Genomic DNA, 21725 nt, shown 5'->3' with positions numbered 1-21725 from the left:
CAGCCTTGCTCAACATTCACTTGCATTGAATGGAAAAAGATGCAATAAAAGTGAATTGTGACTGAGGCTTTCATTCTGACTAACATCTCCGTTTGTGTTCCATGGAAGAAAGAAAATCATACAAGTTTAGAACAACACAGTAAGTAAATTTTGACAGAATTTTCATTTTGGGTGAACTATCCCTTTAAGTCAGTGCTTCCCAACCCTGTTCCTGGAGGCACACCAATGATGTTTTTGATGTCTTCTTAATCTAACACACCTGATTCAACTCATTAACTCATTGGAAGATACTCCAAGACCTAAAATGAATGCGTCAGATCAAGGAGACATTCAAAATATGTACTGTTGGTGTGCCTCCAGAAACAGGGTTGGGAAACACTGCTTTAAGTACATTAAAGTAAAAATCTGTTCATAACCCCTTATTCTTCTTCCTCATCAGTGCTGATGGCATGTACGAGGTATCCTTCTACTCCAACGCTGTTGTCTCTTATGATGGCAGCGTCTTCTGGTTGCCACCAGCGATCTATAAGAGTGCCTGTAAAATCGAGGTGAAGCACTTCCCATTCGACCAGCAGAACTGTACGCTAAGCTTCCGCTCATGGACATACGACCGCACAGAAGTAGACCTGGTTCTGCGTGCGGATGTGGCCAGCATGGATGACTTCACACCGAGTGGAGAGTGGGACATCATCGCTCTGCCTGGCCGTCGGAACGAGAACCCCTCCGACCCAACCTACGTAGACATCACCTACGACTTCATCATCCGTCGCAAACCCCTCTTCTACACCATCAATCTCATCATTCCTTGTGTCCTCATCACCTCACTGGCCATCCTGGTGTTCTACCTGCCTTCGGACTGTGGGGAGAAGATGACTCTGTGTATCTCTGTCCTTCTGGCCCTCACTGTGTTCCTGCTGCTGATCTCCAAGATTGTGCCACCCACATCTCTAGACGTTCCTCTGGTTGGGAAGTATCTGATGTTCACCATGGTGCTGGTGACGTTCTCCATTGTGACGAGTGTTTGCGTGCTGAACGTGCATCATCGGTCACCCACCACACACACCATGCCTCCATGGGTGAAGCTTGTGTTCCTCAACAAGCTCCCTGCTTTGCTCTTCATGCGACAGCCACGCAACAGCAGCGAACGGCAACGACTGCGCCAGCGTCGGCGAGCTAACGAACAGCAGGAAGGTGGGCGAGGGGGCCTGGCTGCTGGGCTTATGGCAGGGCTGGGACTGAGAGACTCCATGTCTGGGAGTAAAGAGATCAATGAGGCGTGCACTTGCTATGTGAACCGAGCCTCAGTGAAACAATTTGGGGCAGAGTTTTGTGGAGGTGGAGGGGGAGGAGGGGGGTCAACTGATGGACTAAACGGGTTAAGGGAAGGGGGGAGAGAGGCCAGGGAAGGAGGTTCCAATCCATTGCAGAGTTCTGCTCTGCCTCGTGGGAAGCAGCAGCCCCCTACTGTCCTCACCCAGGCACTGCTGGCCCAGGCCTGCCCAGGGTTTGAGGAGGCTGTAGACGGAGTCCGCTTCATTGCAAACCACATGAAGAGTGAGGACGATGACTGTAGTGTGAGTCATTCTCATTCATAATGTCATATCTACACATACTGAATGTGCATAGTAGTGTATTCACGTTAGTAACAATGGCAAAGATATACATTTAGCATGCTATCATTGATAGCAGTAATAATTTGTATAAGGTTTGTTTTGTGACTTTTAGTCCACTATTAGCTCTGAAACCATCTATATGCTAGTGTATCCCTAGAAGCTGAATAAATTAATGTGTAATAGGTAAGGGAAAGGGATAGTTCACCCAAAAATTTTAATTATTTCATCATTTGCTTGCCCTCATGCTATCAGGTGTATATGACTTTCTTTCTTCAGCAGAACATTTGAATAAAAACAGAAAAAAAATATCTCAGCTCACTAGGGCCCTAAAATGCAAGTGGATGGTGATCAGACCTTTGAATCTTTGAAGAAATTCACAGAAAGTCAGCATAAAAATCCATAGTACGTGGCGCGAGGGATGGCGGCTCCTTTGGCGGCCTGTCTTACCTGGAACTGCGGCAGGTGTGAGGGGAAGGTGGCCCAGCATCCTTGCCCGTCGGCTGCTAAACGTGCTCAAAATCCCCCGGTGCACATCTAATACTGCCGAAATCTCCCTGCTCTGCTCCTGGATCTACGAGGACACCATTGTGGGAAGGCAGCCCGGCATCAATGCCTGTCGGCCGCTTTACATGCGGTCCTGGGGGTGTGGGTCCGGCATGCATCTAACTCAGCTGGACCCTCCTCACTCTGCTCCTGGATCTGTGAGGACGTCAGTGTGTGCACACAAGGAAATAGATGCCAAATCCCCGAGAAGAAACACGCTCAATGTCTTTATTAACATTGATGAGGCTCCATCCAATTCAGGTTTGCAGCAGTATGCGCGTTACCGTCACGAGAGGGGTGAGTTCACGTGGCTTCTCTTGTGACGTATTCGCGTTGGCATGTTACAGATGTAATCTCATGTTTTTCTCTCAAATGAGACATCCAGGATAAGCAAACAAATGCACCATTGTGAGTAAATAAACAGATACAAATACAGATCTAAATTAAACCAACTAAGCTTCTGTACAGCATTCCTCCTACTCCGTTGTAAACAGCGCTGCTCTTCCAGGTGTATCACACGTGCGTCAGTTCTCACATGAACATACCAACGAGATTATGTCATGCATGCATACTGCTGCTGACTGGAAGAGATGGTCTATAGTTAAAAAGTACTTAAATATTGATCTTTTTCGCACCAAAAGCGATCATTTTGCTTTAGAAGACATTGATTTAACTGCTGGGGTCATATGGAAGACGTTTATGCTGAATGTCCGTGATTTTTGGAGCTTCAAAGGTCTGATCACCATTCACTTCATTTTAAGGACCTACAGTGCTATTTTTCTTAAAATGTGTTCTGCTGAAGAACGAAAGTCATACACACCTTGGATGGCATTAGGGTGAGTAAATGATAAGAGAATTTTCATTTTTGGGTGAACTAACCCTTTAAAATGTACAGTCTTTTCTTCCGGGAAAACTGACAAAATATATCCATAACTTTTCTTGCACCACACAGATTTTTGACTAATCAAATGCTCTCTAGAATGAGAATGCCCCCCCCCACACACACACTCACACACTCTTTGTTGTTTTACTGTAAACTATAGCTAAAAGAAAGCAGAAAGCTAAAAATTACAATAAAACAGTAACAGTGAGCCTTAGATTATACAACCCTGACTCCAGCCTCACATTCATTGTGAGCTCAATTTCAGCTCAATATGCAGCTATACACTTGAAAATCTCTGATGTGGAGGCTTTGACAGGCAGTTCTAAAGCATTAAAAAAAGAGATATGGTCTTTAGCCAAAGTACAGCTACCCATCAGCACAACATTCACTGTTGGCATTTAAATGGCTTACAGTCCCATTCTGTCAAACTCTGTCTGAGTCTCAGCATTACTCACGTATGTTGTGCTGGGTGATCCTAGAGGTGATTTTTATAGAAGGATATGTGTTTTAGGAGCCGAGTGATCTATTTCTAGATAGTTGATCATGTTTTATATATTTATAAAAAAAAATAATAAAAAAAAATAAAAAAAATCAAGAAATATCGAGTAAACTATCAATATTTCTCGAAATGTGCAGACTTTGGACTTAAAGTTCTAATAGATATTGTTTATTGAAGCATTGACATGACATTTAGCAGAGCGTGCATGATTAAACAGGTATGTGCATCTTTACATTCTAAAACAAATATGTTATGTTTTGATTTTGCATGCTTTGATGTGTACTCTGTACAAATTAAGAAATCACTTTCGGTATGAGCTTTGCAATGATAATGTAAAGATTAAATACGAATTTTAAATATGATAAATAGTAGGCAGGTCATTTTTATTTGTAAAGTGCTTACAATAGGCTACACATCGTTTCAAAGCAGTTTTACAGAAAATTATGCTCTGATGTCTGTAATGTCTTAAAGTACTCATTGAGCAAATTCACTGGAAAAATGTCATTGAAAATCATGCCTTAAAAATTATTAAAATTGCTTTAATAAGGGGGCCTGGGTAGCTCAGTGGTAAAATACGCTGGCTACCACCCCTGGAGTTCGCTAGTTCGAATCCCAGGGCGTGTTGAGTGACTCAAGCCAGGTCTCCTAAGCAACCAAATTGGCCCAGTTGCTAGGGAGGGTAGAGTCACATGGGGTAACCTCCTTGTGGTCGCTATAATGTGGTTCGTTCTCGGTGGGGCGCATAGTGACTTGAGCGCAGATGCCGCAGTGGATGGCGTGAAGCCTCCACACGCGCTATAACTCCGTGGCAATGCACTCAACAAGCCACGTAATAAGATGCGCGGGTTGATGGTCTCAGACGCGGAGGCAACTGAGATTCATCTTCTGCCACCCGGATTGAGGCGAATCACTACACGACCACGAGGACTTAAAAAGCGCACTGGGAATTGGGCATTCCAAATTGGGTGAAAAAGGTAAAAAAATAAAATAAAATTGCTTTAATAATAGAACACACCTTCATGCTCTCTCGTTTCACATTTCTGGCATGTTTTTCTCCTTTTTTCTGCTCCTGACAGATGGGTAGCTTCGCTTCAAAATAGAGGTCGACTGATAGTGGATTTTACCAATACCGATAACTAAGTTGGGCAGTACCTGCCGATAACCGATTAATTAACCGGTAGTTTTTAAAATTGATACCGAATGAAAAAATAATACTCAAAGTAAATAGTGCTGAACTGTATTACAAAACATTACTGACTGAACCATGAAAAAATATTGTACTTTTTTAAATTAAATAAATATATAAATATTAATATATATGAACTAATATTCAAATTTTAAAGACAAGAGGATGCCATAAATACATAAACCATTCAGCACCGTTATAGTATTGCATAGAACATTTCTATTCAGGCTGTTAAAAAAAAAGCATTTCATTTTCAACTAATGTGCATAAAATAAATAAATAAAAAGTTTTAGTCTGTCCATATTCTCAAATGTTAAGTCAAAAGCATTTGAAGCTACTTCAAAACCATAGCCATGTCTACTTCTACGTTATGTATCATTACCTGGGCTACTTTAAACCTCTTTGACAGCATGGGGGCCCCCTGGCAGATCGGGGGCCATACTCAACTTGCATAGTTTGCGTATAGGGAGGACCGGCACTGTGAATATGTTGTTGTTTCCTATAAATACACAAGGAAAGCATAATTTTTATATTTACTTCATACAATCTGTATGTATCTTGCACATTTTATCTTTGAAATGGGCCATTTTTGTAGTATGAAACTGATGATAAAAAAGTAGATATAGTCATAGATTCCTAAGGAGTGAGTTATTTTCACTACCAATTAAACATACAGAAAGCAGACTTTTTTTTACTATTATTATTATTATTATTATTATAATGTTGTTTCATAAGAACAGTCAACCATATATTTTATAAGCAGATTTTAAGTGGGCTTGAGCAATTGGTTACTTCTCAAGAGCAGGAATACAGACAGCATGGGATACAATTAACAGCGTTCGGTAATTCTGTCAATCATCTCGACCTGCACATAATTTCATCCCCTTAGTAACAAGGCGTCTCCATGCCAACTCCCTTGCAGCCTTTGCCATGGTTACTGTTCAAGTCCCCCGTGTCTCACCTCATCAGAGCAGTGTGGTGGAATGAAGTCTCTGTTCACATTAACCTTTTCCCTCACCCTGTTCTCTTCTCCCTTCTCTCTCTCTCCCTCACTCACACCCACACTTTCACTCCCAATTTCCCATCTTCCATCTCCCAATCACTCTGTTTTACCTCTCCCTAACATTTCAGATCTGACTCATCTGTCTCCCTCTTCCTCTAACATTTTCCTCTCTTTTTAACAATTCCCCCTTTTAACTCTTTTGTATCAATAAAAAAAAAGTTACTCAGAGGTCCTTCAAGGACATAAATGTCCACATTAAAAAAAACTGCCATAATAATATTATATATTAATATTATTTTCCACTTTCAATGAGTTAATGTTTTTAACCAACATCAGTCCTAATCATAACTACCAAATATTCATTTATTTTCAGGATTTTAACCCTTTAAATGCCAGTTTGTTTATATAATGCTGCTGTTGTTTTTTATGAAAAAAAAACAAAACAAACAAACATAAAAATGAATTATTTTCCATATACTAAATGCTAAAGGGAATTTTTTGAGGGGAATTATCACAGTCAGGGATATGTCAATGATTAGCAACAACACTGATTTTGATGCATTATTATTTTTTGTGCTGTCACATAAAAAAAAAAAACCCTCACACTCGGGACCTTAAAGGACAAAAATGTAGGACAAAAATGTCCACATCAAAAAACTGCCATAAAAATATTATATATTAATATTATTTTCCACTTCACTGACTTTTTTAACCAACATCAGTCCTGATCATAACTACCAAATATTCATTCATTTTCAGGATTTTAACCCTTTAAATGCCAGTTTGTTTACATAATGCCACTGTTGTTTTTTTACACACACATTTCTCAATACACACATACAAAACACGCTCTGACATCAATACCAACACACCCACACAATTTTAGCTGCATCATTTATTCAATTGGCCTGCAGTGCTCTATAATACAGAAAATAGGAAAAAAGCATGTATTTGTTCTGGAATGAAAGCATAATATCATAGAATTAATGATTTTATGCTTTAATGACACTGGGATCAAATATTGCAGTTTTAATGGGTTTCAATGTAGACATATTTGGCCTGAAGGTCATGAGTGTAGCTATTTTGTGTACACAGTGTATTATAGAGGTATTTTAGGAACTGAGGTTGAAATATCAAAATTCCCCCAAAAATACACACCTTTGGCAAAATGTATGCCGTTGGCATTAACACAGCCAAAATGATCGAAAAAACAAAAAAGAAAAAGAAAAAGAAAAAATGTCCCAAAGTTCGCACAAGGGTTAAACTTTGGCTACATTCATACAGTAGCAAAATATGGTTGTCAGTCCTGTTTTAGAGTTCTAAATCCGGTTACGATCCCATGCAGTTTGGTTATGAACAAGAGTGACAACTGCATTTGTAATCGACTCCCTTACATTTTCAGGAGTCATGTCCATATTTTAAGGGTGAGTTAGTTTGGTAAACTTGTGCTGTGTGAACAGAACTGCACTTGACAACTATGTCTACTTCCTCATGTAGTGTCATAGCCACTCTGCATTGCACAATCGTCAAGTGCCCTAACAGTGGCCCAAATTTAATGATTTTACTCACTGACTCATTGACACTCAGTCAAAAATAAAAAGATTTCAAAGCTGTGGTCGGTTAATTAAGATTTGACAGATTAACTCTCACCTAGATTGGACTAGTTTATTACATAAATAAAGTTGTGTCCATTGCAATAAGACTTTTCAGGGTTATGGAAGTTGGCATTTTTTATATTTACTTTTTCACAGTCATTATTAATGTTATAGGTTTTGTTATTCACTCAATCTCATAGAGACTTCATGGACATATGCAAAATTATTTTAACGCTGCTTGTATATATCCCGGAATTTTCCTGGTGAAATGAACACTTGAGGTGCTAAAACAATGACTTTTATTTCCTTTCACACAAATCATGATTAAAAGGGCAAATTATCAGTTTAAAAAAACATACTTTTTTCCCTGTTCCTCACACAATGCTATTTTGTGACATTAAAACACTTTTTAAGGTGGTACATTTGAACCTTTGCATTACATAACCAACTACATTTACATGCTTGTTCAAGTGCTATAAAATTGCACGGTAGCTCAACTTGCACTTGCGATGTAAAGGACTGGGGAACGAGTCCTGAAATGCATGCGAGTTGACGTGAGGCAAAAGCGTTTTTTATGTCGCATTTGCTTTTTATGACACCATTGGTTAGGTTCAGGTTTAAGCTTTAGAGAAGGGAGGTTGGTTTTATTGATTTAAAACTTGATAAAGCATTAACCTTAAAAACCTCATCTGTTTGGGAGAAAATGTAACTCACTATTAGCGCCATTCAGTGGTCATTTCACCTCAGAACTGCCTTGATTTTGCAAAAATGCCACCACAGTCGTGTAATTTTCATAAGATCAGGCTCAATTCACAGCAATAGCAAGAGTAGAAAATTGCCGTGACCAGAGATTATTTAGCAGAGACAGGTCACTTCTAGTAAAATGAATGGGAGAAATTGGAATGACTGTAGATGTAGAAAGGAAGTCACCTTACAGGTAAAAGAGCCTTAAATGATTTAGATACAGACATTGCCTGTCAATAAACTCGAGAACGGGTATGCGCATTAGCCATGTAAGCTGGGAAATTGTGTTTTTAGTGTAATCTGAGGTAAAGAAAAAGGTAAAGAAGCACAATTTATGATACCAGTGTTGGCCGATTTGACTGCTGATTTAAAATATGTTCTTTGATCATAATCTGGACCAACCATTTTGGAGATTTTGGTCTTTCCCCATTCAAGTAGATAGGAGCTGCACTTTCATGGCTAGAAATAGTTTCCCGGGAGCATTTCAAAAATGGCCACCAGTGGACTGACTTGCTTGAAAAACTTTGGTGTGACTTTGGTTATTCGTTTATACAGACTATATTTGAGCTACTCCTGTAAGATGTTATATGAACAGGACTATACGAGAGTCACACCTGTAAGTCCCAAACATTGACCGAGTAAATATCCAACCCCAGTTCCGAATACATTTACATTTATTCATTTGGCAGATGCTTTTATCCAAAGCAACTTACAAAAGAGGAAAACATCAGCGAATCATCTTAAGGAGACAGTGGTATGAAAAGTGCCATATTACAAAGTTTCACTAGCATCAGAATAGTATTCAAAACAGAATAAAGTGCAACAGGAATTTTTTTATTTTATTTTTTTTTTATTTTTTTTTAATGACTGGTTAAGTGCTCATGGAAAAGATGTGTTTTTTGTCATTTTTTGAAGACAGAGAATGAGTCAGCTTCACGGATGGAGTAGGGAAGGTCGTTCCACCAACATGGTATGATGAAGCTGAAGTCCGGGAAAGTGTTTTGGTGCCTCTTTGTGTTGGTACAACAAGGCGACGTTCCTTAGCTGACCGCAGGCTTCTAGTGGGCGCATAGCTCTGCATAAATTATTTTAGGTATGCTGGAGCATACCCAGTGACTGTTCTGTATGCCAGCATCAGAACCTTGAATTTGTTACGTGCATCAACCGGCAGCCAGTGGAGAGAGACAAGGAGTGGTGTAACATGTGCTCTCTTTGGTTCATTAAAGACCAGACGTGCTGCTGCATTCTGGATCATTTGCATGGGTCTAATTGCACATGCAGGGAGGCCTGCAATGAGGGCGTTACAGTAGTCCAGTCTAGTTATGACAAGTGACTGGACAAGCAGTTTTGTGACATGTTCATAGAGGAAGGGTCTTATCTTCCTGATATTTTAGAGTGTAAATCTACATGATCTTATGGTCTTTGAGATGTGGTCTGTGAAATGTAGTCTGTTGTCGATGGTTACCCCTAGATTTCTGACCGATTTGGAAGCCGTTACTGTAGTTGCATCCAGCTGCACGGTGATGTTGTGTTCAACAACAGGGATGACTGGAAAGACAAGGAGTTCAGTCTTGGCTGGGTTGAGTTGCAGGTGGTGCTTCTTCATCCAGACCGAGATGTCTCCCAGGCAGGCAGAAATTCGAGCAGTCACTGTGGTGTCGTTGGGCTGGAAAGACGTGTCTTATTATGGTAAGAGAAACCATGTGCCTGAATGATGGGTCCAGTGATGTTGTGTATATAGAGAAGAGAAGTGGCCCAAGCACTGATCCCTGAGGTACCCCAGTAAGTAGCTGATGTGGCTTGGATACCTCACCTCTCCAGGCTACCTTGAAGGACCTACCTGAGAGATAGGAGTTAAACCAGTCAAGCACAGTTCCTGTGATGCCCAGCGAGGAGAGGGTAGAGAGTAAGATCTGATGGTTGACTGTGTCAAAGGCTGCAGTAAGGTCCAGCAGAATCAGGATGGATGATCTGGATTTAGATTTCGCCTGTCTCAGCGACTCAGTGACAGACAGCAGGGCAGTCTCGGTGGAGTGTCCACTTTTGAAGCCTGACTGATTGTCATCCAGCAGATTGTTCTGTGAGAGATAGGCAGATATTTGATTGAAAACTGCCCTTTCAAGTGTTTTTGCCATGAATGGGATGAGAGAGACTGGTCTGTAGTGTTCTATTTGTGTGGGGATAAGTGTGGGTTTCTTCAGCAGCAGGGTTACTTGAGTGGTGAAGACATCTGCTGTCAGTGATGTGTCAGGTGGTGGAGGGGGAGGGCAGAGAAGTGTGTTGAATGTTCTAAACAAGCTGCGAGTTTCTATGGTGCAGTTGATCTTGTTCTGGTAATAGGAGGTTTTTGCAGATTTAACGTTATCTGAAAAAGTTGCAAGCAGAGACTGATATTTACCTAGATCTGCTGGATCTTTAGATTTCCACCATCTTCTCTCAGCTGCCCTGAGGTCAGTCCGATGTTCACGAAGGATGTCAGACATCCAGGGGCTGGGTGGTGTGGCACGTGCTGGCCTAGAGGAGATAGGACAGATGTTGTCTAGACAGGTTGTTAAAGTAGAGCTTAGTGTGTCTGTGGCAGTGTTTACATTAAGCATGGTAAATACATTTAGTGTGGGAAGAGAGGTAGAGACAGCAGTGGAAAGGCGTGAGGGTGAAAGAGAACGGAGGTTACGGCAAAAGGAAACCAAAGGTGGAGACTGTTTTAATGTAGATGGGAGGGTCATGTTGAATTGAACAAAGTAGTGATCAGAGACATGTAAAGGAGTAACAAGAATATTAGAGTTGGTACAGTTACGTGTAAAAATGAGGTCCAGCTCGTTGCCCGATCTGTGAGTTGCTGTGGTGTGTAGTCTTTCCAAGTCAAATTAGGCCAGGAGAGTATTCAGTTCAGTGGCCTGGGGCTTGTCTTGGTGTATGTTGAAATCACCAAGAACCACAAGTGCCTTACCATCCTCTGGCAAGGAGGACAGCAGGACATCCAACTCCTCAAGAAAGTTTGTCAGCTGACCTGGAGGGAGATAGATGACAACAACATGTATTTTTGTGGGTTGCATTGTAGTAATAGCATGGAATTCAAAAGTAGTATTGTTACATAGTGAAGAGTGTGGTGAAAAAGTCCCAACTTGTTCTCCCACCCCTACCGGTGTGTCGAGGGGTGTGAGAGAAGGAGAAGTTGTTGGAGAGAGCAGCAGGTGTTGCTGTATCATCTGGACATATCCATGTTTCTGTCAGTGCCAGGATGCTGAGGGTGGACTGCATGGCAAAGGCTGGAATGAAGTCAGCTTTATTCACAGCTGACTGGCAGTTCCAGAGTCCCACTGAGAAAGAGAGCAGAGCAGGTGCTGAAGTGCAAAGTGGCCGTAGGTTGTGTGGGTTGCGTTTGGACTTGCATAGATATCATGTAAATGGTCTGTAACAGATAACAGGGATGTGCTTGAAGGCATATAATATTCGTGAAGTAGACATGTTAGTATATAGAAGAAAAATAAGAAAAGAGATACAATAACAAGATACTTAAGTGCTATGGTGAGTGGCGCCTTGTCGGTGTCCGTGCTCGGTGGACTCGCACAGGTAGACTCGCTGGTCTTTACCCAAGTAGATCTTCACATGAGGAGGGCTTTACACGAGGGCTACCACTTCCGCTGCCACTTCCGCATCAGCATTCAAGTCAAATATATACACGATGATAGCGAGATGTTAAATGAAAAAAAGCAGGACACGCCTTAATGCTACTTAGCACAACAAAGCTAGTCACGTGGTCAACCGAAACTAAGGGTCGCGCGAGGTGACAAGCGCGGGAACGAACGCGACTTCCGTACACCGCAAATAAATTATGCTGCACTTTAGCAATAAATAATACTCTAAAACAAGTGAAGCACTATTTATAGACACTAAAAACCACAATAGTTTTACACACACTGGACAACCAATGTTAAATCTAGCAGTGAATACCCTGGGACAAGTCAAAACAATATAGTGCATACACATATGTTGGGACAGTATGTAAAATGCTAATAAAAACAAAAAGGAGTGATTTGTAAATTATATTCACCCTTTGCTATATTGAAAGCACTACAAATAAACAATATATGATGTTTTACCTTGTGAATTACATTTTTTTTTTTAATGTACAGTAATTTCAAATCAGATGATTGCAATACACTCCCAAAAAGTTGGGACAGTCAAGTGTTTACCACTGTGAAACATCACCATTTCTTATAATAACTCTTTTTAAGCATTTAAGCACTGAAGTTTAAAAAGTGGAATTTTCCCCCATTCATCCATTATGCAGCTCTTCAGCTGCACAATTGTGCGGGGTCTTCCTTACCGTATTGTGTGTTTCATAATGCACCACACATTCTCAATTGGATTCCTGGACATCCCTGGAAAAGAGGGTGCTGGATGGCAGTATATGCTGCTCCAAAATGTGTCTGCATTAATGGTGCCCTCACAGATGTGCGAGTTACCCATGCCATGGGCACCCCTGGCCCATACAGACACTGGCTTTTGGACCTGATGCTGATAACAGCTTGGATGGTCCTTTTCCTCTTTGGCCCAGAGAACATGATGGCTGTGTTTTTCAGAAACTATTTGAAATGTGGACTCATCGGACCAAAAAAACACTGTTCCACTGTTCTACTTTCCATCTAAGATGAGACCGAGCCCAGAGAAGTCGGCAGCGCTTCAGTGTTGATGTAGGGCTTCTGCTTTGCGTAGTAAAGTCTTAACGAATGATCCTTGCTCTTGAAGGACTAGACTGTTTTTGATGGCTCCTTATATACTATGACACGATTGCCTCACCTGTTTAACAACTCCTGTTTCACATTGCCTTGTTATTTTAACTCGTCAAATTGTTATTAGTCTTAAATTGCCCCTGTCTCAACTTTTTTTGAGCATGTTGCAATCATCTGATTTTAAATTACTGTACATAAAAATTAAAAATAAATGAAATTCACAAGGTAAAACATCATATAATGTGTAGTTGTAGTGCTTTCAATATAGCAAAGGATGAATATAATTTACAAATCACTCCATTTTGTTTTTAATTTTCATACTGTCCCAACTTTTTTGGAATTGGGGTTGTACCTCTCAACCCTTCATTCTCTCCTCTTGCGCTGTTCTCTTTCTCTCTGCCCTCTGTTCTACAGCACGTCACATCCATCTTCCCACTCTTATATTCATCTGCTGTTGTCTTTGTCTTACAGGTGAGTGAGGACTGGAAGTATGTTGCCATGGTGATCGATCGCCTTTTCCTTTGGATCTTTGTTTTTGTGTGTGTTTTCGGCACAATCGGAATGTTTCTTCAACCGCTATTCCAAAACTACACAGTCAAAACTATCACCAACACACCTGGCTGACTTATCACCAAACCCCGCCACACCAATGGACGTTACCCAACATCAGATGCGATGGGAGGGAGGGAGGGGTGGGGGGGCACTGCCCAAGGGTAGGGGAATTGTAACTTGTCAACATGTTACTCTGGACTAACGCTAGGTTTATACAAACCTTTTATGGATTATCACAACAAAAACATGGAAGTGGGGATTGAGTCCAGGATTCTCGTTCAGAGCTCTCGTCCAATCCACCTTCCCCTGCTTTTACGTGAAAAACCACACAAGCCAATCGGGAGAAAGGACACCTGTTTCCTTTGCTCTGCAGCCAATCAGCACTCTTTTCTGCAAATAGAAAGCCATCCACCACCCACAAGCTCCACAATTATCTTTCTGCTGTTTGTTAACTGCATGTCAGACATGGACAAACTAAAATGCCTGTTCTTTTTCATTTCCAGTGGACTTTCATAGCTAAATTTGTCTAATTTATTTTTCATGGTCTAGAAGCCTGTCATAATCCATGTGTTACAAATACAGCAACAACATTCTAATTTTTGTGTGAACACATGAATGTCTGAAACTGGGCTTTGATGCAGTATTGTATTATTAATATAATCAATGTGTGAATTCTATTACTACAGCACACATTAAGGAAGGATGCCTGGTAAGAGATAAACAAAGTGAGCTTGTTAAAAGACAAAGCCAATTTACCAACTGACTGAGGGGTTTGCAGAGAATAGGAACAATGTCTCGGGACCTGTGATGAGGAATGGCCCACTAAGGTGGTATAGACAACTCATTGGGCCTTTTAGAGTCCTTTTAGCCCCATGAAGATATTACAGGGTCCAGCAGTGGTAAGAAAGACTAGCTAATACATTGACAGAAGAGTCAATCAGAGAATTCCTCCTGGCAAATAAGACACTGAAAGGCCAAACTGACATGAATGTGACATGTCAGGATGAAATGTATGCAAGTCTGCAGTTGTATATCTATTAAAGCTTTGAGGAAGCTAATTGAATCTGAGCAGTCCTGAATTGGTGTTAAGCCTCCTATAAAGTTAATCTTGCTTTCCTCATTTGATGCACTTCACTTCTCTCCTCTTCTTTTCTGTCCTTTTCTACCTCTCCTCTTTCTATCATCCCTCTCTCACATTAAAACATGCATATGTGCTTTGTGCAGTTGTGTGTGTTGCCACATGTAATTGTGAGTGCACACAGTATACAGCATTAGGACTATATTCATGATTCTAGTTGGCTTTTCCACACTAAACCACATTTGTATCAAACTCTCTCCTTAACTCTTTCTTCACTCTATTCACCACTTGCTTTATTCTGAAACCACTCCTGGGTCATTCACACCACAGCACTACCTCCTCAGAAATACATAATAGCTTCTTTTGAAAATGTAAAGGCATTGCCTTGGTCATTGACTTTGGAGATTCCATGATTTTATAATGGAAATAACTTATGAACACAGAGAGATGACTGTATTGAACAGTTGTGACACTTTTGCACATTATATTTCAGGGTCTTATTTGCTAATCACCCTCAATCCAGTTTAATTTGGAACCATATGTGCTGAAATAGCACTGCGTTGTGAACGATAAGTGTGTAAAATTAAGTGTGTTAAATTAAGTAATTGTCTTTTTTTATTGCAAAATAATGACGATGACCACATTTACATGCACTGTAGAAAACGGTTTATTCCAGGGTTTTTGCAGTAAGCGGCATTCTGAAACGTCATGTAATCATGAACTCCTATTTCCTTATGCCGTTTAAGGGATTAAGAAGAAGGTTTAACACACCCAGGTTTCTCCTGGAGAATGTGGCTTAATGTGGTCATGTAAACACAAAAGCAGCATTCTTACAGGTTTTTGTGTAGTGCGTGAATAGACCGGATAACAAACATCTTAGGATGAAGCCCCACAAGTCAACAAATTGGAGAGAATTCAACATTTCTGTGAGTACAGTGGGAAAACCATATTCACTATAATCTATACCCATATATACACACCAATGTAAAATATTGATGGTCCCTCACTTTCGCGTATATGTGCTCATACACTGGGGGAATCCCAGAGTTTTACATTAGAGGGAAACCCCAATATTGAAGCGCAACTGCTGCAGGTCGCGATAGAATGTTAAGGTTACCAACACAGCAACAACTCTGGAATATCTGGGGGAGTAAAGAGTACACCGCTTATACAGTGCATGTAAACTGGAACACTACTTTCTTTAACATGCCACTTTCTCGCAATAGGCCACATTCTGGTGTCCATGTAAATGTAGTCAATGTTATTTCAAACCTGTATGAATTTCTTTTGTGAAACAGAATAGGCAAGATGTTAGTCTCAGTCACTACACACTCCCTTTCTTACTTTTTTCCATTCAGTGAAAGTGAATGCTGACTGAGGCTGACATTCTGCCAAACATCTCCTTATTTGTTCCATGGAAGAAAGTCTTAAAGGTTTGGAATAACATGAGGCTGAGTAAATGATGACAGTACTATCCCTTTAAGTAAGCAATTTCCAAAACTCATGTCTCAGAGAGCAGATTATACAAACATGTTCACCCATGGATTAAAATTATTTTCTGGAATATTTTTTCTGAGCGTTATAAATGACCTAGCTCGTACATTAGTTGTGCTTTGTTGGCAACTTCTTGAGTCTTCCCAAGTCATCTTGCTCAGGTTATATCAATCTTCTCATACATCTTCTCAAATTCCACACCAGCACTGATGCATCTGAAAGCCCTATTATAAACAAGCCCTATTATAAACCGCAAAGCTGCATAGCACAGCTTCCCTAGTGCATTACAATATCCTGACTGTTAGCTTTTTAAGATATAACAGTATAAGGGTGAGTCATGCTACACTGCAATATATATATATATATATATATATATATATATATATATATATATATATATATATATATATATATGTGTGTGTGTGTGTGTGTATTCTAAATCAGTATTATTGTCTTGATTTCAAGTAAAAACATCTAAACTTCCTTATAACAAGATACATTAACTTGAAAAGCAACATTATGTAATAGGATTCTTTTCAGCGAATATATGTATATTGAAAGCTAACTTTTCTTACCTCATTAAAAAAGTTTTCTTGTTTTAAGTGTAAACCTCATTATGCTTAAAACAGGCTTTTAAGCATAAATAAGCATAATCTACAGTATAACTAAAAAAAAAATTTTCTCATAAATATAGATTTGGGATTAAAAAAAATGTCAGTGGGATACGAAAAATATACTTAATTTAATATGTATACTTTATAAACAATTAATGTGCAATTAAAATGCAATTTTCCTTAAGTAAATTTTTCTTGATTTCAGGATTTCTACATATTTTTACCAGAAAACAAGACAAAAATACTGAGAAAATTATTTTTGCAGTGCACAAAATTAATTTTGTATTGTTTGGGCTCCAATTGCAGAAGGTCTCCAGTTACTCACTGTGCCCTTGTGTTCACTCACTGACATCAGCAACAGCACGTAAGGCAGTATTCGCTAAACAGGGCTGTGTCTCTATTTATTTAAACCTCCTGTCCATGAAAGAGAGGAAGCAAATCAGCTTTTATATTCATAAATACTTAAGTCTCTCTAATTCATCAAAGGAAAACTGGAATGGAGGAAGGAGGAAACAACAATGGAGGAAAGGAGAACTTAATCTCCCTATATATGTAATGCCTTGTCACAATCAAGTCAACACATTTCCCTGATGAAAAGGCGAGCATGAATTTAAATGCTGCTCCAGACTGCTTCATGCTGGTTTGATGCAGGTTTAGATGGTGGCAAAAAAGAAAAAAGGCTGGACAACTAGCATGAACTTTCCGAAACACAACATATGCTTGGTAACAAGAAATGCTGGTCTTTACAACAGGGTCTGTATTGCAATAATACAGAATTGTGACAACAGTTATTCTTTGTCAAGTGTGGAAGCTTGGCCAATTAGAGTGCACCATCTTATTTATACTGACACTGTCCCGCCTCCTTTCCCTTGGCTAACCTCGTAACGGTAAATAAAAATAACATCCCTGTGTTTGACAATTCATGGTCTTGGTTTTTGAGTATATGAGCGTGTTTTCACAAACATCACAAATTATCTGTGAATCTCTTTGAGGGTCAAGTCTACGTGTTTACTACTGAATGCAATGTCTTTTTAAGTTCTAATGTATTTTCTATCCTTATAGTGAACAGTATGGTAGAGAGGACATTTTCATGTTGGCATGTGTTTTTTGTATTGTCCTTGAGTGCAGGTTCACAGATATCCAAACTCACATCCAGAAAACATAATAAATGCATGTCTTATTTCAAGTTGGCTGTGCAACCTCCTTTATTAAAGCCTTTCAAGCCAACAAGAAAACGCACATCCACATATTATATTAATGTGAACTTTAGTTTATGCCACATGAAACAACACCTTGCTTTTGTGTGTCCCTACATCCCCGGTGACAAAAATAGTGAATGCTTCATGTAGATTGCAAGAAGATATAAAATAAATAAGCATTAACATGCTGTCTGTCATATATAAGTAAGCTACAGTCTGCAAACATACCGCAAATAATTTGGTTGCCATTCTGAGAAAATACCTGCCCAAGACCCTTTCTAACTTCATGGCTCAGCTTTGTATTTTAATACTGCCCCCTAATGGACAAACTGAACTCACAATGGACCATTTTCACACTGTGATGACGCATTTCCGAATTATTGAATTACTTAAAATATATTGTTAATTTATATTTTGTGTTATAGGACTATAACCCAGGCATAGAAAAAAATAGTAAACACTGCTGCAATGGGGTTTCTCACACAGCTGCTGAGGGAGTCACAGTAAATTTGACAACTTTCTCTCTTCCGAGTGCCATAATCCACAGCTCTTTATATTTTTTTCCCTCTTTTTGGCAGTTTTTGGCAGTTGTGGAAACATAATGGCTTAGTGTTTCTTTTGCGGGTGAAGCAAATGGGAACGTAAAAATATTTGCTGTGGTCTTCCATTTACCACTATAGAGGTTTACCCTGCTATAGTTTACTTCCGCGTTCCAAACATGGAAAGGGTCCATAAATAATTGGAGGACATTATTACAACAGTCACGATTACACAAATGAATGCAGGGAAAAAGCACACTAGCCCCATGACTGTTTTTATGTGCAGTTTATTGTAATAAGGAGAGATTGTTTTCAAAAGAACAAACTCCAAATTGTAAAAAAGAAAGAAAGAAAAAACACACAAAAGAAAGAAAAGAAACATTATTCACAAATTCAGCAAAGACCATCATTGAATTAAATCTCATTCCATATACTTTCATTTCTAATGCAGGGGTTGAAAACATGTTGTTGCACATTTTGTGAACCCAAAGACACACTCTGGATATAGAAATGAACTGTTTTCAGCAGGCGAACATTAGTAAGCAGGGTTAATATACACACATATTCCCCTTCTCCCCTAATCTCCCCTAATTTCCCCCAGCAGCATTCACTGGTCATGTGTTGGCTTTTGTTCAAAGAAATGCAGCTCTACTCTTTCTTTTCACCCTTCTTTTCATCATTTTGATGATACTCAAGGAAGAAGTCATTGCAGGCGACAGTGAGGGCACCCACCAGGATGATGAACTCTGTGAAGTCCACCTCACCATCATTGTTCGAATCCAGGTCTCCCATAACTTTATCTACTGCATCCCTATCCTGTGCATTCTATGAGGGCAAGGGAAAGGATGCAGATTAAAGGGACAAACATTTTCACATTCACATTCTGTAACCATTTTCTCACCCTCATGTTGTTCCAAACCTAAATTACTTTCTTTCTTTCATGGAACACAGACAGAGATGTTAAGCAGCATGTTAGTCTCAATCTCCATTCACTTTTTATTGGATTTTGTTTTTAGAAAAATGATTTCTAAAGCACCCCCATTAAATGAAAGTGAATGGTGACTGAGGCTAACATTCTGCCTAACATCACCTTTTGTGTTCCATGGAAGAAAGTCATACGAGGTTGACAGATGACAGTAAATGATGACAGAATTTTCATTATAGGGTAAACTACCCTTTTAAATTTATTCAGCAGCATTTGCAGATTTTCACAATAAGAGAGAGAAAATAGTCTTTTCTCCTCACCCCAAGGTAGCTGCCTAGTTCCTGCGTGAGCATCTCTTTGAGTTCCGCCTTACTCAGAGTGTATTTGTCTCCTTCATTCCCAGAATACTTGTGGAATGTCTGGATCATGAGCTGCATTGCGTTCTCCAAAGTGGAGGCATTCTCTGAGTTGAGAGCGGACATTCTGGAAGGCAAGAGTTATTGGTGAATGCAGAGGATGACTGTATTTAGATTTATATTTTTTTTATGCACTCAAGGATGCATAATAGGTTTTCTTAAGGGGGTGTATTTCTGGCTCATGTTAAATATTTAAAGGCACACGGCAGGCTTGTTTTCTTAAGACCACAAAAGTAATCATTGCAAAGGATGAGAATGAAAACAGAAGGGGTAATATTTCTGTGCATAACATGCAGATGCACTACTTCACCCTTCCAAATCATTCTATAAAGGACTTAACTACAGAGTGGAAATGTGAATCGCCTGATAAGGGTGAAATCCTAAACTGGAGAAAACACAGAGTACCTGGGGAGGAAGTTACCCAGCCAAGTGTAAACTGAGCTAATCTCAGTGCCCACAACTCCACCACACACACACACATACACACACACACACACATTTGAACAAACACTGCCCTTGGCTTGATCTGTGCCTTGCCTCGATGGATGCACTGATAAACATTTTGGATTTAGTCCAAGTCCATTTACTGAAAGATATGCAATATCTACATGGACTAGTGTTTGTATAAATGGCAAAAGTAACCAGAGGAGATGAAAACTCAAACTCTGATACTCTATTAAGACAAATATTGTATATACAGGTTTATAAAGCTACACTTCAAGTCACTCAAAATTAGGGTGGAAATCTTCAGGGTATTAATATCATTTCATTATTATATTTTTATATCAAACGTTTATTTATCACAGCATGTTATTTTTATATTCTTTGTCCTAAGATGGCCTTTGTTTAGCAGTCTGGTGTAATGCACTATTTGCTACTTTAACTCAGTCTGAAAAAGAATGAAACAACTCTGCTCCATCTATCCACCCTTTTCCCCCTCTGTCTCCCCCAAAGTCCATCCTTGCATCCATCCATCCATCTGTGGACAGATGCAAGGATGGACTCCTTTTCCTTACCTTGCTATTGGGTAATTGCTGCTCTTCTGTTCCTCGAGGAGGGATGAATGCTGGTAAGGAGAGCAGGCGATAGGCAGCATCTTATATACCTCCTTGGTCCTCCTCCCATCATACCTTACACTCCTCCTCCCTCAGTCCATCCATCCTTTCCTGCCCATTTCCATTTTCATTTCTACTCCTGTCCCTATGTTCACACATTCACAATGTTATTACAAAACCTGTGTTATATACAATTAGAGGAAATATCTTGTTGATACTGAGTCTCAGAATTAAAAGAATGTTTACTGCTTTAGAGCGTAACCTGAATAACCTAAAAAACAAACGCTGTGTTTTGTTTTTATTAATTGTCATCATTTGATTAACTTGGCTTATGTGTGTGTTAATGCATACACATGTTGTGTGAGTGAAAATATATATATATATATATATGTGCAAAATACACAGGTATGACACTTGTGTCATTGAATGTTAGAAAATAGAAAAAGGGGTGCAACCGGAACCACGTTGAGAGGAACCATGTGCGACTCAAACGGGTTAAGTCGTTGCTCACTGTCTCCAGTATGCGAGCGGGGTCCGAGTTGGGGTGGCAAAACTTATTTTTAGGGTGGCAGCTGCCACCCTGTGACACCCTTCTGGCCCGCCCCTGGTAAATAGATATGTTTGTTCCTAAAGGTTAGTTATATGTACTGGTGTATGTCACATTAAAGTTTTAGAGATGTGAGAGAACAGTTCAGCACCTTGTTCTAAATGATTTATTTACTGTAATTGATGACTTAGTCGCAAACATCAGGGTGCATACAATTACTGTAATCGAGCTCCAGAACTACTGCAGTTTTAGCATTATTACAGTAAAATATGGTTTAATTATGTGAGCTACAAAATAACAGTTTGGACTGTTTAAATGTAATACTGTCGTCAACATTCTAAATGATCTTTAGATTTTCCAAACAACTTTTAAATGAGCTTTAGCTTTATCCTTGGTAGTTGATAGTTACCCTATAACACTATATATATATATATATATATATATATATATATATATATATATATATTTCTTTGCCCATATTTCTTTTATTATTATTATTATTAT

General features: G+C 39.5%; 2 protein-coding genes across 3 annotated transcripts in view; one reads left to right on the top strand and one right to left on the bottom strand.

Annotated features, from left to right (window-relative positions):
• LOC127453841 (neuronal acetylcholine receptor subunit beta-2-like) overlaps positions 1–13473 on the top strand; it is a 38686-nt gene extending 25213 nt beyond the window's left edge. For both annotated transcript variants that reach the window (XM_051720567.1, XM_051720566.1), the window contains 2 exons: positions 440–1574; positions 13274–13473. In XM_051720567.1, coding sequence (XP_051576527.1) covers positions 440–1574; positions 13274–13426 — 1288 coding nt within the window. In that variant the 3' untranslated portion in view covers positions 13427–13473. The remainder of the gene's footprint in view (positions 1–439; positions 1575–13273) is intronic.
• Positions 13474–18564: 5091 nt separating this feature from the next.
• LOC127453861 (protein S100-A1-like) lies at positions 18565–21630 on the bottom strand. Its single transcript, XM_051720600.1, has 3 exons — positions 20636–21630; positions 19524–19686; positions 18565–19103 (listed from the first exon to the last, which is right to left on the bottom strand). Exons 1-3 carry the CDS (start codon positions 20713–20715, stop codon positions 18927–18929), a joined length of 420 nt encoding a protein of 139 aa, XP_051576560.1. The 5' UTR covers positions 20716–21630; the 3' UTR covers positions 18565–18926.
• Between the last annotated feature and the right edge of the window lie 95 nt (positions 21631–21725).

Source organism: Myxocyprinus asiaticus, chromosome 16 (genome assembly GCF_019703515.2).
Source record: "Myxocyprinus asiaticus isolate MX2 ecotype Aquarium Trade chromosome 16, UBuf_Myxa_2, whole genome shotgun sequence".
Classification (NCBI taxonomy): domain Eukaryota; kingdom Metazoa; phylum Chordata; class Actinopteri; order Cypriniformes; family Catostomidae; genus Myxocyprinus; species Myxocyprinus asiaticus.
The sequence above is the reverse complement of the archived record's forward strand: the minus strand, read 5'-3'. Positions and strand labels throughout refer to the sequence as shown.